A 17809-nucleotide genomic window follows, 5' to 3' on the forward strand; every position below is an offset into this window, starting at 1 on the left:
TGAGTTTAGGTTTCGATTTTTTGGTTGTTGGGTTGATTCAGTTGTTGAGATGGGATCTTGACAATGGTGGTTTTTTATGGGTGAAGTAAGGTTGAGATTAGGGGTGTAATCGAACCGAATCGAGCTGAATAGTGAGAAGTTTGAGCTTGAGCTCGACTCACAACTCGGGATTCGATATTCGATTCGAGCTCGATCGAATTTTATTTTTCAAGCTCAAGCTCGATTCGTGATCGAATTCGAACTATTTGAGCTTACTCGATTAAGCTCGATTAATATGTAAAAATAAGTTTGATTCGTATACTCGATAAGAGTTTGATTATTCATGTTCGAACTCGGACTCTAAATATTTTATTAATTAAAATAATAAAAATATATTTAAATATAAAAGCTCGATTAGGCTCGCGAGCTATTCGAGTTGGATATAAGAATACTCGAATTCGACTTGATCGATAAGTCGAGCTATTCGAGTTCGAACTTAACTCGATAATAATCGAACAGAATTCGAATTTTTTTCGAATCGAATCCGAATAGTTTACGAGTACTAATATATCATTTACACATCTAATTATAATAATGAATGATAATGATCGATTAGTTCATTTGTCGTTGATTTCATAAAGGTACCAATAATAGCTTCAATTTTACAACTTTATAGCTTTGAATTCACAAGTTTCAATTTTGTTAAAATTTTCGAGCGTTCTTCCAATTTGGGAATGGCATGGGTATTAAATTTGGAGTGTACAATTTAAAGGAGAATTAATTTTTTTTATTGATTCATTTTTTTTTTAAATATATGACTATATAAGCATGATTTGCAAGTAATAACTTAAGTTCACGTGTCATTTTGTACTCGGATGATGGCTTTTTACTAGTTAAAATGGTTAAGTCAATAACTTTTTTAATGAAATTAACTTTTAAACTAAATTAATATATGATTTAAGAGTTTACATATCTATTTAGTAATTTTTTTTTAATTTAAATACCAAATCTAATAAATTACAATGGTTCAAGGATTAAATAAAATATTATCCCAATTATCGTAATTGATTATATATAACTTATTAAAGACTTAATTGTTTATGATAAAAATATAAAAATTAATATGATAATTTTAATGAAGTACAAAAAATCAGTTTATTTTTGGTTAGATAAAATAGAGTTATTCGTTTTCAAATATATATATATATAACAAAGGATTCTATCATTCCAGAACATTTTATTACGGTTTTACTTCATTTTTTAATTATTGAATTATATTATTTGAAGCTTCAACATTTTAAACTGATTTTATTTTGATGATTTTATCTTTTTTCTATTTAATCATTAAAAAAAACAGTCCAGTACCAACGACATTTTTTCATAAATAACATTCATGTGGTGTATCACATAAGTTGCAAGATAAATCCACCACCACTCAACTCTGCCACGTACGAATTTTACGATCAACCTACGGCCCTCACAAAGTCAATGTGGTGGACTATGATAGTTCCCGCTTTACTCGATTACCGACGCCCCAAAAAGGCGCCTAGGGCGGAAATCCGCGAACAATATCGCATCGCATCGATTGAAGAAAGAAACAAAAACGTGTGCAATTTTCAGTCTGTCTCTCTTATCTAATTTTTCCTCCTCTCACAGCCTGTAATTTTTTTTGCACGGCTCCTTCTCGTGTCTTTACATAAAAAAGATTCCTTTTATTTCCATATTACATAAAAAATTACAAATCAAATTAAAATGAAATGAAAAAAGCCCGACGCCACCATCTCAGAGCTGCCTCTGCGAATCACAATCCGGTTCGAATTCGATTGCTTTCCATTTGATGCTTGCTGTCAGGAGATTTTCTTTTTTTCTTTTTTTGGGGTGGATTTAGAGCTCAATTTATTTTTCATTTAAGGTATGAAGTCAACCCTACCTCTATTTCCCCTCTTTTATTGACATTTCAGTAAGAATTAATTGCTGTGATAAAATTTTTTATACTGTTTTTTTCTTTAATTTATAATATCAATTGAATTTATTCCATAATTTTGACTGATATAAATATACTTGAATGGATTGGTATTTTTTAAAAATAGATGGAAATGAGTATTCTTTGATTTAAGCTTATGATTTATGGTGAGGGTTTTTTCATGCTATTACCAGCTTGTAATGAAATTTTATTAGCATGAGGCATGGCATAAGCAATAAGCTGAGCCGTTTTTGGTCAAATTTCAGCGACGATGAAGGGAATTAGAGACTGGGTTTTCACTCAGGTACTATCCAACCCGTTGGCCTCGTCTAGACCACTGTCCGGCAGTGGTGGCTTCTTTCCCCGGGCTCCTTCGTCTCAGGAGTTAGAATCTGGTGATCAAGGTATCAGCTTCTCCCCTTTTTTGCATATGTTTAGTACACTACTTTTGGCCCTCTTAGTCCAAATGACCTATTAAGTTCACCGAATTCCATGGAGTAAAATTTGGGCAAGTGGATGTAATCTGTAGATAAAGTTGTGATGTCATTGGATAGCTCTATAATTCATCCTTTGGAAATGTAAAAGTTTTATTTGTCTTTCAGATAAGCTAGTTTCAAGGGATATTCTAAACTACATTGCTAAATGCTTGACCTTAGGACTTGGCAGAGTGATCTTACATAGACAGAAATTTGCTTACTGGTAGCTGTTTTATTGACATTAACCAGTTTGCTGATACACAAAAGTATTAAATTGAACGAAGAAGAAGTGTATTGAAACAAATGAAACAACGAGAAAAATAAGGTTGCTTATCTTCACTGAAATTGGCAAACTGCAAAAAAGGGACATAAACAAAAATGTGATATGATACTCTGTGGAGCTGCCTATTTCACAGATTACTAGGCAGATTAATATTTAGAAGTTTCTCTACTTAGAATCAATTCTTTATTTATAATGCTTTGGGTAATCTTTTGACGTGGAAATTGACAATACCTCTATGACTATAGGTGTACCCTGGGTCTCTCATTAAGTTCATCTTATAACCTTTTATGATTCTAAAGAAGTGGATTGTTATGGAATAAAATATATTCTGGGTAGATTATGTAAATTCTGTAACCAACAGGGCATATTGTCTTCTATCTCATTAGGTTCATCTCACAGTTCCGGTTCAGTAGCATTGTCGGTGCCCCCTGATACATCATACTCTTCTGGTAATATTCATGATAATGACCTTTATACGTCGAAGCAGCAAATCCTAGTTGAAGATTCTAATCTGTCACAAAATAGTACTAATAGAAAAAAGATGGATCCACTGGCAAAGATTGAGGATCTCCAGATTAAGCTCTTGCGTCTTCTCCAACGGTTGGGGCAATCACAAGACAACCTTCTGGTGGCAAAAGTTTTATATAGGATGCATCTAGCAACTTTGATACGAGCAGGGGAATCAGATTTAAAAAGAGTGAACTTAAGAAACGAGAGAGCCAAAACAATAGCAAGAGAACAGGAGGCATCTGGGGTGCCAGAATTAGATTTCTCTATTAAAATACTTGTCCTTGGCAAAACAGGCGTTGGCAAGAGTGCAACCATAAATTCTATCTTTGATGAACCTAAAACTAAGACCAATGCATTTCAGCCTGCCACTGATTGCATTCAAGAGGTCATGGGAACTGTTAATGGGATTAAAGTAACATTCATTGATACCCCTGGTTTCTTGCCTTCATCTACAAGCAATGTGAGAAGAAATAGGAAGATTATGCTGTCTGTGAAGAGGTTCATTAGAAGATCTCCTCCTGATGTTGTTTTATATTTTGAAAGGCTTGACCTCATCAACATGGGTTATAGTGATTTCCCCCTTTTGAAGCTTATGACTGAAGTTTTTGGTAGTGCCATTTGGTTTAACACCATCCTTGTCATGACACATTCTTCTCCTACTCTTCCAGAAGGACCCAATGGGTATCCTGTCAGTTATGAATCTTATGTTAACCATTGCACTGATTTGGTGCAGCAATATATACACCAGACAGTATCTGACTCGAGGCTTGAAAACCCTGTACTTTTAGTAGAGAATGACCCTCGGTGCAAAAGAAATTTCATGGGGGAAAATATACTTCCAAATGGACAGGTTTGGAAATCTCAATTCTTGTTATTATGCATTTGTACAAAGGTTCTTGGTGATGCCAACACCCTCTTGGAATTTCAAAACAGCATTGAGCTAGGACCATTAAGTAACAATCGATTGCCTTCCCTGCCTCATCTTCTCTCATCTTTTCTACATCATCGGTCAGTATCAAATCCAGCTGAACCAGAAAATGAAATTGATGAGGTTCTGGTCTCGGATGCAGAAGAAGAGGAGTATGATCAATTGCCTTCAATTCGAATCCTGACAAAGTCTCAATTTAAAAAATTGACTAAACCCCAGAAAAAAGCCTATCTTGATGAACTGGAATACAGAGAGACTCTTTATTTGAAGAAACAGTTGAAGGAAGAGTGCCTGAGACGGAAGGAAAGCAAACTCTCCAAAGAGAAAAGCTTTGAAGGTGGTGATGATGATGATGACAAGGTATCTCCAGAAGCTGTACCATTGCCAGATATGGCAGTCCCTCCAAGTTTTGACTCAGATTGCCCAGTACATAGATTTCGCTGCCTTGTTACAAATGACCAATGGCTTGTGAGACCTGTTCTTGATCCCCATGGATGGGATCATGATGTTGGATTTGATGGAATAAACTTGGAAACAGTTTTGGAAGTGAAAAAGAATGTTTTTGCTTCAATTACAGGACAAATGAATAAGGACAAGCGTGATTTCAGTATTCAATCTGAATGTGCGGCAGCATATGTAGATCCTCTGGGGCCTACTTATTCTGTAGGACTTGATCTTCAGTCTACTGGTAAAGATCTTATGTATAATTTCCATAGCAATGCAAAGCTAAGGAGCCTCGAGCACAACGTCATGGATTGTGGAGTCTCTCTGACATCATTTGGAAACAAATATTATGTTGGTGCTAAGCTTGAGGATACCATATTGTTAGGGAAGAGAATGAAGTTTGTTACGAATGCTGGGCGAATGGAGGGTTCTGGACAAGTGGCATATGGTGGGAGTTTTGAAGCTACTTTTAGAGGGAGGGACTACCCTGTGAGAAATGATAGCGTTAGCCTGACTATGACAGCTCTTTCCTTCAATAAAGAGACAGTACTTGGTGGTGGTTTCCAGTCCGAGTTCAGGCCAATACGAGGCATGAAGCTGTCTGTTAATGGCAATGTAAATAGCCAGAAAATGGGGCAAGTTTGTGTGAAGATGAGTAGCTCTGAGCATGTGGAGATTGCACTGGTCGCTGTCTTTTCAATATTTAAGGCCCTTTTGCGTAGAAGGCCCACTGAAAATAGAGACATTGGAGCATTGGAGGGAAAGCGTAGTCAAGAAAGCAGACTATATATGGAATAGTCTTTTCATCCAAACAGATGATATATTATGCAGGATTTTTCAGGTCATTCTAGATATCGTCTCAGATTGTTGGATGCCTTAATTCAGGTATGTAGGAGGAAAGACTCAAGTATTGGATGTTTGTCCCCATGGTAACGCCACTATCCTGAGGAATCGATTGCATTTGAGTACCCAGTAGAGGTGCCGACCGTGGCTGTTGACGCTATTGTCAATCAAGCCAATGATCGTACAGGAATTCATGGGAAATGAGTTTTTTTGTGATTCATGGAATAAAGCTAAATAGTTGTAAAAGGTTGACCAAACTTCTCTTTTTTTTTTTTTTCTTTTCATTTTGGTCTAACGAGTTAAATGTTGTGGAGCTACATTTTGTTGTGTTAAATTGCGATATATAAATTTTCGAAGTGATATCTTTTACTAGGTGAACCTTTTCATGTTTGATTTACTTATTAAAATGTGATCCGTCCCATTACTACTAAGCTGTGTTCTTCCTGAATTTGGAGGGGACGTTAGATTCACTTTACCTGAACATGCAATGGGAAAGAGTGGAAGCCAGTCAGAGAACAAAGAACAAACAGGAGACAACTGTTCATTAACTGTAATAAATGGACCATAAGCTTCTTCTGGAAACAACTTCAATTTGCCCACTCCACACCACCGTCCACGTATATCAACATTCCATTGACTCAAAAAACCGGGGCGCTTCTCCAAATTGTCCCCTGTTTATCAAGGTGGCGAGTTAAAAAGGAGGACGTCCTGATCTTATCCATGGCATTCTACTCCACGTCCTCTTAAAAATCAAATCATGGTGTCACCTTACTTCCTTTTAGGCCCTAGTTGACGTTGGCAATTCGGCCATTTTGGCATTGTTTTGACTCTTTTTGGTTTGTGCTGTTGTGCACGTGGAATCTGATCCATGGAAAAGAACTTGAATGAGTTTCAGACCAAATTGACATGGTAGCAGCAATTAAGGGTGATCATTCTTTAAAAATTAAATTATGTTGTTTTATTTTTATTAATTAAATTAATTTTTTCAATTTTAAAAATTAACCATCAAAATTAATATTAATTTTTTGATTAATTGAATAATTAAATATATTATATCAAAATTATATTTTACATTTTAAAATTTTTATATTTAAAAAAAAATTAAATAAAATTATTCACTAAAAAATATTATAATATTAAATTATTAAATTAAAAACTCTATAAACTTATAAACTGAAATGGTTCTTTTTTTTAAAATTTTATATATGAATTTTATTATATATCAATTAAAATTTTTATTGATTTAATTAATTTAATTTTTGAATCAAATTAATTTAAAATTAAATTTTTAAAAAAATTATTTTCAATAATCAATCAAAAATAATTTTATAATTAATTGAATTAAATGAATTTAATCAACAAATGCAATTGAAACCAAATTTTGAACATCCCTAACAGTAATCAGTTGCCAAGATTTTTCAACTTAATCTAAAAGTTCTAGAAATTAACAAATTTTCCTTTTTCTTTCTTCTAGTTGAATAACAAGTTGCAGAACGACCGAAAAGGGTTAAATCTGCAGCTCAGTGTGGGCATCTTTCCAAGAAATTTTATGCACCCACCACATGATCAATAAATTCAGGGTCCCATGAATGACAGACAAATTTCGTCATTTTACCAAATACTGATATCAGTCTTGAACTTTCAGGAAATTCGAGGCTTTAATGAGAATGAACCAACCCCAATTTAATAGTTGTGTTGAAATTCGACTGTTCCTCATAGTTTCTACTTGAAGCACCCGAGGTCAAGGAGAAATGGTGATTCGATAGAGATATGCACCATCGAAGTGAAATTCACTGTGAATCCATCTTACAAAAGATTTATCTCTTCCCAACATTAAAAATAGCAGTGACGTAATCTCCAAAACTTACTGTCTTCCTAAAGAATCCGAACCACCTTGTTCACACAAATCTCAAAGAATTGGAAATGTTTACCTTTATTGTGGAAGATTGAAAGGAGGAATCGACAGCTTGTAGTGATATAGGCACAGATGTACAGGAAACGCAAGTGTTTAGGGCATCAGATTCAGCTACAGTATAACTATTACACAAGGAGTCTGACTAAAATATGACTTATTCGCAGCATAAACTCAGAACGCTTCTTTATTGCAGATTTCGAGATTTAAGTTCAAGATTAAACGAATATCACTTTTTAAAAATAATTAGATGAATTAATTAAATTAAATCTGAATTTTATTATAAATTTTTTAAGCAACTTGAGTATAACAAAAGGTTCATTTTTTTGCTTTTTTGTTTTTAATTCATACTAAAAAGTATTATACCAAGCAATGATTCTTGCAAAACCCCTTTGGAGGCAGCAACACCAAATTTTTATATGAAAAAGTACAAAGTGGTAACTTAATAACAAGTTATAAAACCACTCTGTGATTGAAATTTGAGAAATGCTGCAGAAAGTAATGAAGCTTTTACCTCAAAAAGCCTCTTATCAGATGATGTGATAATGGGCAAATTCATTATGGCCACAGCTCACCCACATTTAATTTCCTAACGTGATGGCCATCCACACTCCATAATTCTGGTTCAAATGATTGCAGTTTCAAATTTGTACACACCAAAAAGAAAATAAAAAAGAATATGCTTCCCAAATCCCAGTTTGACACAAATTTTCTTTCTCAGAGCAAACCTAGCCAAATGATGGAAGAAAAAAAAAAGACAAACAGGACATAGAATGAAGAATTTAATTTCTATAAACAGTTAATTATACAATTTTCTATATACCAAACCAAAAAATTCACTATCAATCACTGAAAAAAAACCAAATAATTACTTTTGTTTTTTCAACCCTGAATTCATGTTACAAAACATGATCAAGGTGAAGACCCCCACAAAACCTCAGCAATAATAGTAGCAGCCTCGGCATCATCAACAGATGCTTCCCTAACTTTCTCCAAAGTCTCTTGCTTAAAAGCTCTTTTCTCTCTTTGTCTCAACCCTTCCCCAACCTCCAATTGCGCAGCAAATCTTTCCACACATCTTGCAAATGGATGATTCTCTAAAAACTTATTTTCTCTCTTCTCTCTTGTCCTCTCACTCTCCTTTTTCTCATCACCAAGCTTTCCCATCTCAATCAAATCCCCACCAAGTTTTGACCTTTGCAACTCCACGAGTTTCTGAATCAACCCTCCTTTAAGCATTTCTTCTACAGCTTCCTTGCGTCCGAAGTAACCAATTTCAAGAATGCAATCCAAAGCCAAAACTTTCATGTCCAAATTCTTGGATTCCAATAAAATTAAAATCTTGGAAATTTCACCATTGCAGACTATCTCATCAACGAACGGGGATTTAATAAACTTAATTAAATCACACAAAACTTTCACACAATGGGTTGATCTCATGTCCAAAAGAGCGTGAATTGTACTTCCCATACTCACTTGCCCGACAAAAACATCCTTGTTGAATCGAATCAAAGCGGCTATACAAAACGCTGCATTTTTCCTTATCCGTTTTGAACAATTCGGTTCGCAAAGGACCGATTGTAAAACCGAAAAAGCTTTGGAATTTAGGACTAAATTCTGTAACTCGCGATTAAACCCTTGTGAGACTCGGTCTTCGAACTGAGTAAGTACGCGAACCAACTCATCTTCGTTCTTCCATGACTCTTTTAAACCCTTTATCAAGCTCTCGATGCTCTCACGGTCGATCCAGGCTTGAATCTCGGACTCAATCGAACTGGCGACTCGGGATATGGAGTAAGTCGAGACTCGGCGAGTCAAGAAGCTCCTGAGGCCAAAACCACAAGTACGTTCAAGGGTTTCGACGAGAGTTCTGAGGTCAGCGAGGTATTGGGAAAGACTAGAAAGATGCGGGTCTTTGGAGAGGATTGAATCCGACTCGCTTTCCAGCTCGAGGAGAACTTTAATAGCGGATGAGTTGGAATCAGACGAGTGGTGAATTGGATGAACTTGTAGCTCGTGGGAAGCTTGTTTTAGAGCTTCGAGAACCTTTAGAACTCCTGCGTTATCTTCGTTGCATGATGGGTCTTCCATTGCTGCTCCAGAAACGGATGGTTCTTTTTAACTTATATATAAACAAAGAAAAAGAAAGACTGTTTTCCTAGGGGGAATGGTTCGTTGGAAGCAGCAGAGATAGCTCTGAGAAACGAGCTCAAACGACCAGCGGCTTGTTGGGAAAATATGGCAACCATTTTTTAAAAGATTTCCATATAAAGCATGAATCCTTTTTATTATTACTTTTTTGTATGATATTTTAGACTTTTTAGTCAAAATCCGTCGAGTATTTAGAATTTTGTTTAACATTTGTTAGGAGGTACCTACTTCAATTAATAATGCTTTATCTTTCCTTTCTTTGTTATTTTTTAATGCTTCTTTGATGTACATGTTTTTGACTTGGAGTTCTTTCACCCAATTTCTTCAAGGGAAAATGTTCCCCGTACGTAACATTAAGTAATTTCTCTCTTCATTTTTTTTTTATTTTGACTTTAAAAAAAATCTAACTTGATTATTTTAACATAAAATATTTGTATTTATCATTAATTCAAATAGTCTGTTAACAAGTTTGTTTTACTTTTTATTTTGTAATTTTATTATATTAATAAATTTTTTATATTTTTTTATCAAGCAAAACTTTCACACTCTCAAATCCAATTTAATAGATTTTGTCACAATTTAAAAATATTAAAATATAAAAAACATATTTTTATATTAATATATTTAATATATAAATTTAAATTTTTTTTAATAATAAAATAAAACTCAAGCATACCTAAAATCCATGTCTAAAGCGCAGCTCAAGTGAGGCTTGACCCACGTAGACAAATCTAATTTATTGATAAATTTTATAAATTTTTTTAATTCACTGTAATATTTTCAAAATTTTTTTGCTCACTTTAAATAAATATTGCTAATATATGGGTGTGAATATTAATTTTTTTATAAATGAGATTGTAATTTAAAATAAAAAAAATATAAATACTAAAATTTAATTTTAAATCTATATTTTTTTAAAAATTTTAATTTATTAAATATATATTTTTTGAAATAATTAATGAACTAATTAAATTAAATCTGAATTTAAAATATTGATTTTATAGGCTACTTTAAAATAATTAATTATAACATTATTACAATTTACAATAGCTAAACATTACGAGTGGATTTGATTTTTTCAAATTCGAGTTTTTTTTTTTTTTTTTAGTTAATTTTTTTAACAGGTAAAAACACTAACGACATCTATAAAAAGTGATGCCAAGAGTTCTACAGTCTCAACCAAAACCAAAACCGACAATGAAACAATCAATCGTTATCTGGCACCAACCGCCAAATTTTCCAATCGAATATCGCCACGTGTACACTCGTAGCCAATCAGAACAACATTCCTTAAGACCACGCCAACTATGATGAGTACGACAAACGATCGTCTCTAACGTACGCCAACTCAGCCCATACTGCCCCCATTACCCTCCTCCTCCCCCGTCAGCCACAGCCCATTATAAAGCTGATGGCAACAAATTTCCAATCATTGCCTTTCAAAGTTAAAGTTTCATCTTCAGCTGATTTTCTAAAGGTACTTTATTTTCTTTTGTTTTCTTTTCTTTTTTTTTCTTTATTTTTTAATCAAATGTTGATTCTTCAACTCTTTCTTGTTCTACTTTCTAATCTTTACGCTTTTTGTTATTGGTGATCTTTTCTGTTCTTGAGAAGAATATTGGGTTTTTTGTTGCATTAATGTGATTTCAGGTTAATGATATCCAGATAGTTTCCAACATTTATTAATGGAGTTTTTTTTTTTCATTTATCAATGGTATAATGAATATTAGTTTTCAGTAATTATCTGTTTGTGTATGTTGGGATGGTTTGTTTTTTATTCTATTTTGAAGTGAGGAGATTATGTTTTTTTTCCGAAAGGGCATGTGGCAGTTTTGCAGAACTTTTTTTGGGGTTTAGATGTAAAATAAAGATGGGAGTTGATATAATCCAATCAAGGTAGCTGTTCTTGGTGGATTTTAGTGCCACCTGTATATAAGGCATTGATGACCATGATTTTGGACAATAACTAGTTTTTAGCCAACAAAATTTTGAGGATAGGGACTATGTAGTTAGCAGATGCTTGGGTTTCTGGCTCCATTTTTATGCCTCCTATAATAATGCTTAGCTTGATGGTTTGAACCTTGAACATCAGTCATCTGTTATTGGATCTTTCAAATCTAACAAGAAAAGTTGAACAGATGCAAAGATGTCCACAAAGTTTCTCTCCCCTTTTGATGAATTTCATACTTCAACCATTTAAAAAGTGAAAAAAGAAGTTTCTTTTCTGTTTTGAAAGTATGGATTGGAGTACATGCAGGGTGATTTGTTTTCAATGTGTTGTGCATCCCGAAAGTTGCTTGACTGGAACATATATTGAAATTTTCATAAAATAATGTTTGCTCTTTGTAGATTGTTTCTTGTATTTTTGACACATTGGTGTTTATCCTGAATGCAGTAAACCACGTGGTTGTTGGTTGATTGATCAAAAATTCAAGGGTCACTATGATGCAGTCTTTGCTGTTTCAACTCATATTGACGTCTTGTGTTTTCTTGAACTCTGTGAACAATGTGAATGCTGGTATCACAAGTACTTTCATTCGGAAGGAGTGGCCATCGGTAGACATCCCTCTTGATAATGAGGTATTTGCAGTTCCCACAGGACATAATGCACCACAACAAGTAAGATTTTTCTTTTCATTACCTTTATATTTTTCTGCTAGACAAAGTTTATCGACATATGTATTCATTAGTCCTATTTATGTTCTCAATGATCATTAACTGAGCTTGTATGAGAATTATGTTATGCAAAAATGAAGACAGCTTTAAAAAAAATAAAATTAAAAAACTGAAGATTGGTATCAAGTAGTTTTCAAGTTACCCATTTTCCTGAGAAAATTAGGGAGCCACATTCAAGAACAAATTTTTATCTGTGAAACATGCAAGGCTTGATTGCTAATCTATGCATTATATCTGTCAGATTGTCTTGTTCACTGAAATGACTCAATAAAATTTGTACTCATGAAGCATGCTTTCCAATAATGGAGGGCATCTTACCATCAATCTATTGTCATACTGGCTTCTTTTCCAATCCCTTTGCCTACCTGTTTCTAACATACATGTTATTTAAACTCTAGGTGCATATAACACAAGGGGACTATGATGGAAAAGCTGTAATTATTTCATGGGTCACAGCTGATGAACCAGGGTCCAGCAAAATACAATACGGCACATCAGAGAAAGAATATGAATTTACTGCAGAGGGAAAGATGACAAACTACACCTTTTATAAATACAATTCTGGCTATATTCATCATGTTCTTGTTGATGACCTTGAGGTAATAATCATTATTGGGGAAGTAATACTTTCACGAATGGCTTAACTTATTCAACATGGAAAGAAATTCTTTGTAGCCAGTGTTTATTAGAAGCTTATTCTACAACTAGCGTGCCCCTACCCCTAGTGTGTATGGATTTTTTATACGTAGGAATTAATTCCTTTAGCTCTTCTATTACTCAAACTCACAAGAATGCACTTTGAGTTCACTTTGAATTTGAACATATAATTGGTGTTGTCAACTGAACTCTGATAGGAAGAAATTGGTTGCTTAATCATTGATTTATCGATCTCAGTATGATACCAAGTACTAGTGTTGTTTACTGAACTCTGATAGGAAGAAATTGGTTGCTTAATCACTTATTTATCATTCTCAGTATGATACCAAGTACTATTACAAGATTGGGAGTGGTGATTCTGCACGAGAATTTTGGTTTCAAACACCTCCAAAGATTGGTCCAGATGTTCGATACAAATTTGGAGTTATTGGTGAGTGTTTTCCTCTATAATATAAACTAACGTTGGAATGTTTTCAGTCACTTTAATCAAGCTGTCCTGATACATGTTCCTGATTTCAAATGAATAGAAATTGGATATTTATACATACATCCAAAAATGAAGATGGAGGAGAACACACAGATCATGTATGCATGCACATAAACCACACCAAGCTTATACCAAAAATTATTCTGTTAGTGTATTAGAATCAGTTAGTTGATTTTAAACAGAAAAAGGTGCTTAACGACACATGAACTCTTATTACTGCTTGTAAACCTGCTGCTTCTTGATAGCCCATTGGCAAATTGTTGTTGATGTAATACTGGTGACAAGGAAAATGTTGGTAATTTATTGAAGATCAAACAAACTTTATCTTTTATGCTGGAAACAAACAAAAAAGTACATTGCAAGTCAGCTCTATGAAGCCTAAGATCCATAGTTGGATTAGTTACACAATCCTTGTTTACCATTCAATCAAGTTCAACTCCTTAATCAACCGTATTTTTATAAATTAACCTGCAGATTTTTCTGGTCCCTTTCTGATCTGTTGCAGAAAATTCAACCCAATTCACATTAATCAGATCAGACTCATTTCTTACTTTCTTGATGCCAAGTCTTTTCATGAACTCACTTTGGTGTGTTTCTTCTATACTTCTTATTCTTAAATTTATGTTGATTGAATTGTTTTTAATATGTTATAGGTGATTTGGGTCAGACATATAATTCACTGTCCACCCTTGAGCATTACATGCAAAGTGGAGCACAAACTGTCTTATTTGTAGGAGATCTTGCTTATGCTGATAGATATCAGTATAATGATGTTGGCATTCGGTGGGATTCATGGGGTCGCTTTGTTGAGAAAAGTACTGCATACCAGCCTTGGATCTGGTCTGCTGGGAATCATGAAATAGAATACATGCCTTACATGGTAAAGCATTGAACAACCATTACTATTAGATTATTGCTAAAAGTCATATGTTACTTTCTAGTACTATGAGCTTTACCAACTATGCATACTGCTTCTAATTATGCGATGCAATATAATATTTGCATACCACTGTGAAGCATTTCTCTTCAGCTACTGCATGGGCCATATGGTTTTGCTGTCCATCATTTTCAATTTATAAGCATAGAACACTCCTGAAGAAGATTCTGTATTTTATTCTCACTTGTTGAGATCAATATTTTGGTTTTATCATTGTTAGATCTCATCTCATATTAAGCTATCAAAAGTATGACCTCTGATTTCTACATGCTAGCTAACCAAAAGATCATATTTTTAAGGTATTCTCTTTCTTGTTTTATTCCACGTGGGATGCTCTTTACTTGATATAAAAAGTAATGGCATAGCTGACACCAGTTATGATATGTTTTTTATGTTTAATAAAGCTACACTATGTATAAATCTCTCGCTCTTTGCAGTAAAACGTTTAGAATCATTTTTGTTTAGTGCTTAACTTTCAGAATTCTTAAAACATGTGCAGGATGAAGTTATTCCCTTTAAATCATATCTCCATCGGTACCCCACACCTCATTTGGCTTGTAAAAGTAGCAACCCTATGTGGTATGCTATTAGACGTGGATCTGCTCATATAATTGTGCTATCCAGCTACTCTCCATTTGGTACATCATCTTCTTCTCTTCAACCAATCATGGTCATACTAATTAGCTATTGAGCATCACACCGTTTCTGGTCCTCTTATCAAAATTAATTATCATATCTATTACCCCAGTGCTTTCTTATTATTTTCTCCCCCGAGAGGGCAGAGATTGCTTTTGTTTCTTTGTCTTTTTATATCTTACATCAAACTTGATTTAACCTTTTCATAATAGTGAAATACACACCTCAGTGGCTGTGGCTCAGGGAAGAATTGAAGAGGGTTGACAGGGAGAAGACCCCTTGGCTCATTGTCCTTATGCATGTTCCATTATACAACAGTAATGAAGCACATTTCATGGAGGGTGAAAGTATGCGAGCAGTCTTTGAAGAATGGTTAATCCATCACAAAGTTGATGTAATCTTTGCTGGTCATGTCCATGCTTATGAAAGATCTGTATGGTTCTTTCCTTATAATTTCACTTTCCATTTTTCCTTCTTAGCATCACCTTTATTTTGCTTTATCCAACTCATTCAAGGTAGTCTTTTTAAATGATTAATTTGATGTTTTATCTGAAGAAAACTCTCTGTCAAAGTAGTAAAATTATGCTACTTTTGGGATATCTTCCTCTTGTCATAAAACAACTCAAATCAGTCAAGCAATTGCATGAAATGTTTCAAAACTTGTTCCAATGGTAAAATAAGTCAATCAGGGATTCCTTTTGTTTGAGATATTTCTTTTATTTATTTTAAAATGATAAGAATTATAAAAACCATGAAAATTTTCATTTTGTTAATAATGAGAGAGCGCTCTTTTCTCAAGTAGAAATATGAAACCAAGAACCACAAGTCCCAGTATGTTTCTTTGACAAAGTTAAAAGTGGCTATGATTTCATGGAACTCTGGGACATGAGAGGAGTCTATTATGGTTCTAATGATTGAAACATTAACAATTCTGAAATAGCAACATAGAACCCTTAAAATTATACTGATAATAAACTCAAGTGTCTTACATGCTATGATGTCACATGATATGGGTCTATTTCATTAGAATAATTGGTTTATTTTCTGGAAGGAATGCTCATTGGTTTTCCCTCTGAACTTTCAGCATCGAATCTCCAATGTAAGGTACAACGTATCAAGTGGTGAACGTTACCCTGTGCCAGACAAATCAGCTCCCGTTTACATCACTGTTGGAGATGGTGGAAATCAAGAAGGTCTAGCAGAAAGGTAAGTTGGATAGCATATTTGAGATTTTCTGCCTGCATAAGGCAACATTAATAGTAGAGCAATAATGATTCACTATTTTCTTACAATCAATCTGTAAGAGATGACATTCCTCATCATTTTTAGCAAATGTTATTGCGTTCTGTAGATTTAGAGATCCCCAACCTGAGTATTCTGCATTCCGAGAAGCCAGTTATGGCCATTCAACACTGGAGCTCAGAAACAGGACACATGCATTCTACCACTGGAACCGCAATGATGATGGGAAAAAAGTGGCAACTGACTCATTTGTATTACACAATCAGTACTGGTGAGTAGAAGTAACCATTTCTTCTAGTTAGCCAGTGGTGCAGCACACAAGTTTTATGGTATTTGACCTGTCAACCTCATTTAGTTACATGGGTTCATAACCTAGTTTCCCATCTTATTGGGTTACTTGGGAGTTGGGACATAAGGTTGCAACAACAGCCTTTTTTTATAAATGGCATTTTCCATTTGTAAGAGAGAATCTAGAACAGTACAAATGATGGACAAAACTCTAGTTTTTAACAATACTTCTGTTCACAAAGAGGTGGGGGTTACAACTGTAGTTTTACTCATGGTTATGACTACTAGCTATAGTGAGTTCTTGTAATCCATTTGCAAATGTATGCAACCATTTTGATTGTCATTTTGATTTCTCAGTCGAAGAGGTATTAATTTGTGTAAGGCTGTATGTTTAGATGAGGAAGCATCATAGTCTGCAGCAAAACCAAGAACAAAATCAATTAATTTTGTGGAGTTAAACAAGCACATGAAGCATGTTTAGAGCAGCTGCATGATCTTATTTGCTTATTTAGATATTTGCAACTAAGAAAAATTTTATAGAAGGAAAAAAAAATTAGGAGTATTCAAGACATTTAGGTTCTCAGGCTCTCGTAACACCATTGTTCTATAGAAGTCTGGGCCAGACAGATAATAGGAAAAATATGAAACAAAAAAAATATGCATTATATTCGTTTTGTTAATGGAGAATTGATTCACTTATGAATGAAGGACCTTTTAAACCAACTGCCTCAGCTTCACGTTTGTGGTGTCACTAAAATCTGACAGCATAGATGTACCAGAAAAGAAATGGTGGCACATATGTAGCATTCATTTAATATTTCCGGAACACAATTAGGTAATTTGAGATGCAGATATGTGATTGAATTTAAAAGATGAAGTTAGACTGACTTGTTTTCTTGCAGGTCAAACAATCTGAGACGAAGAAAACTGAAGAAGCACCGTTTGAGCGCGCTTGGCCGGATTGCTTCTTATTGAGAAGAAATTTCAATCAAGCATTTTCATCTCTGGTATGATTGCTTGATGAAATTTCAGAGAGGAGATGAAAATGCCATCAATGGTCAAACCGATAAGCAAAGATGTAAATTCTTTACTGGTGATGCATGAAGCTCCTACTGCAGTGATCTTTTCCTTCTGATTCACTCTTGAGAATGCAATATTGAAGTGGTGAATAAATTGAAAGCTGTAGTAAAATCTCTAGAATTATCACTGTTCAAGAATTAGGGTGGTTTCCTTTGATTCTATGTAACTTTGAAGACGGATAAACCCTTTTTTTTTTTTTTTTTTTTTTTTTTTTTACCTTTGATCATATTTCTAGTGAAAATAAATGGGATTATGAAAAGCTTGCTCCTTTATTGATGTCTGAATCTATGCCACTCCATGAGTTGTACATGAGAGGA

At 34.1% G+C, this 17809-nt stretch overlaps 3 protein-coding genes across 5 annotated transcripts; 2 read left to right on the forward strand and 1 right to left on the reverse strand.

Moving 5' to 3' along the window:
• The first annotated feature begins 1701 nt into the window (after positions 1-1701).
• LOC111284806 (translocase of chloroplast 90, chloroplastic-like) lies at positions 1702-5798 on the forward strand. Of its 2 annotated transcripts, none has more exons than XM_022873768.2 (3): positions 1702-1891; positions 2137-2346; positions 3088-5798. In XM_022873768.2, the coding sequence occupies exons 2-3, from the start codon at positions 2214-2216 to the stop codon at positions 5379-5381; spliced, it is 2427 nt and encodes an 808-aa protein (XP_022729503.1). In that variant the 5' UTR covers positions 1702-1891; positions 2137-2213; the 3' UTR covers positions 5382-5798. The 2 variants fall into 2 exon arrangements, with proteins under 2 accessions (XP_022729503.1, XP_022729502.1); XM_022873767.2 differs by having other exon boundaries at positions 2209-2346.
• A 2292-nt stretch (positions 5799-8090) lies between these two features.
• LOC149518535 (uncharacterized) lies at positions 8091-9855 on the reverse strand. Its single transcript, XM_089763359.1, has one exon. The coding sequence runs from the start codon at positions 9427-9429 to the stop codon at positions 8251-8253; it is 1179 nt and encodes a 392-aa protein (XP_089619485.1). The 5' UTR covers positions 9430-9855; the 3' UTR covers positions 8091-8250.
• A 1065-nt stretch (positions 9856-10920) lies between these two features.
• LOC111284180 (bifunctional purple acid phosphatase 26-like) lies at positions 10921-17762 on the forward strand. Of its 2 annotated transcripts, none has more exons than XM_022872892.2 (10): positions 10921-11139; positions 11885-12108; positions 12564-12764; positions 13141-13252; positions 13963-14189; positions 14746-14884; positions 15095-15315; positions 15967-16088; positions 16234-16395; positions 17315-17762. In XM_022872892.2, exons 2-10 carry the CDS (start codon positions 11932-11934, stop codon positions 17385-17387), a joined length of 1434 nt encoding a protein of 477 aa, XP_022728627.1. In that variant the 5' UTR covers positions 10921-11139; positions 11885-11931; the 3' UTR covers positions 17388-17762. The 2 variants fall into 2 exon arrangements, with proteins under 2 accessions (XP_022728627.1, XP_022728626.1); XM_022872891.2 differs by having other exon boundaries at positions 10921-10966.
• Positions 17763-17809: the final 47 nt, after the last annotated feature.

This window comes from Durio zibethinus, chromosome 6 (genome assembly GCF_047325235.1).
Source record: "Durio zibethinus cultivar Kanyao isolate XHJ-2024 chromosome 6, ASM4732523v1, whole genome shotgun sequence".
Lineage (NCBI taxonomy): Eukaryota > Viridiplantae > Streptophyta > Magnoliopsida > Malvales > Malvaceae > Durio > Durio zibethinus.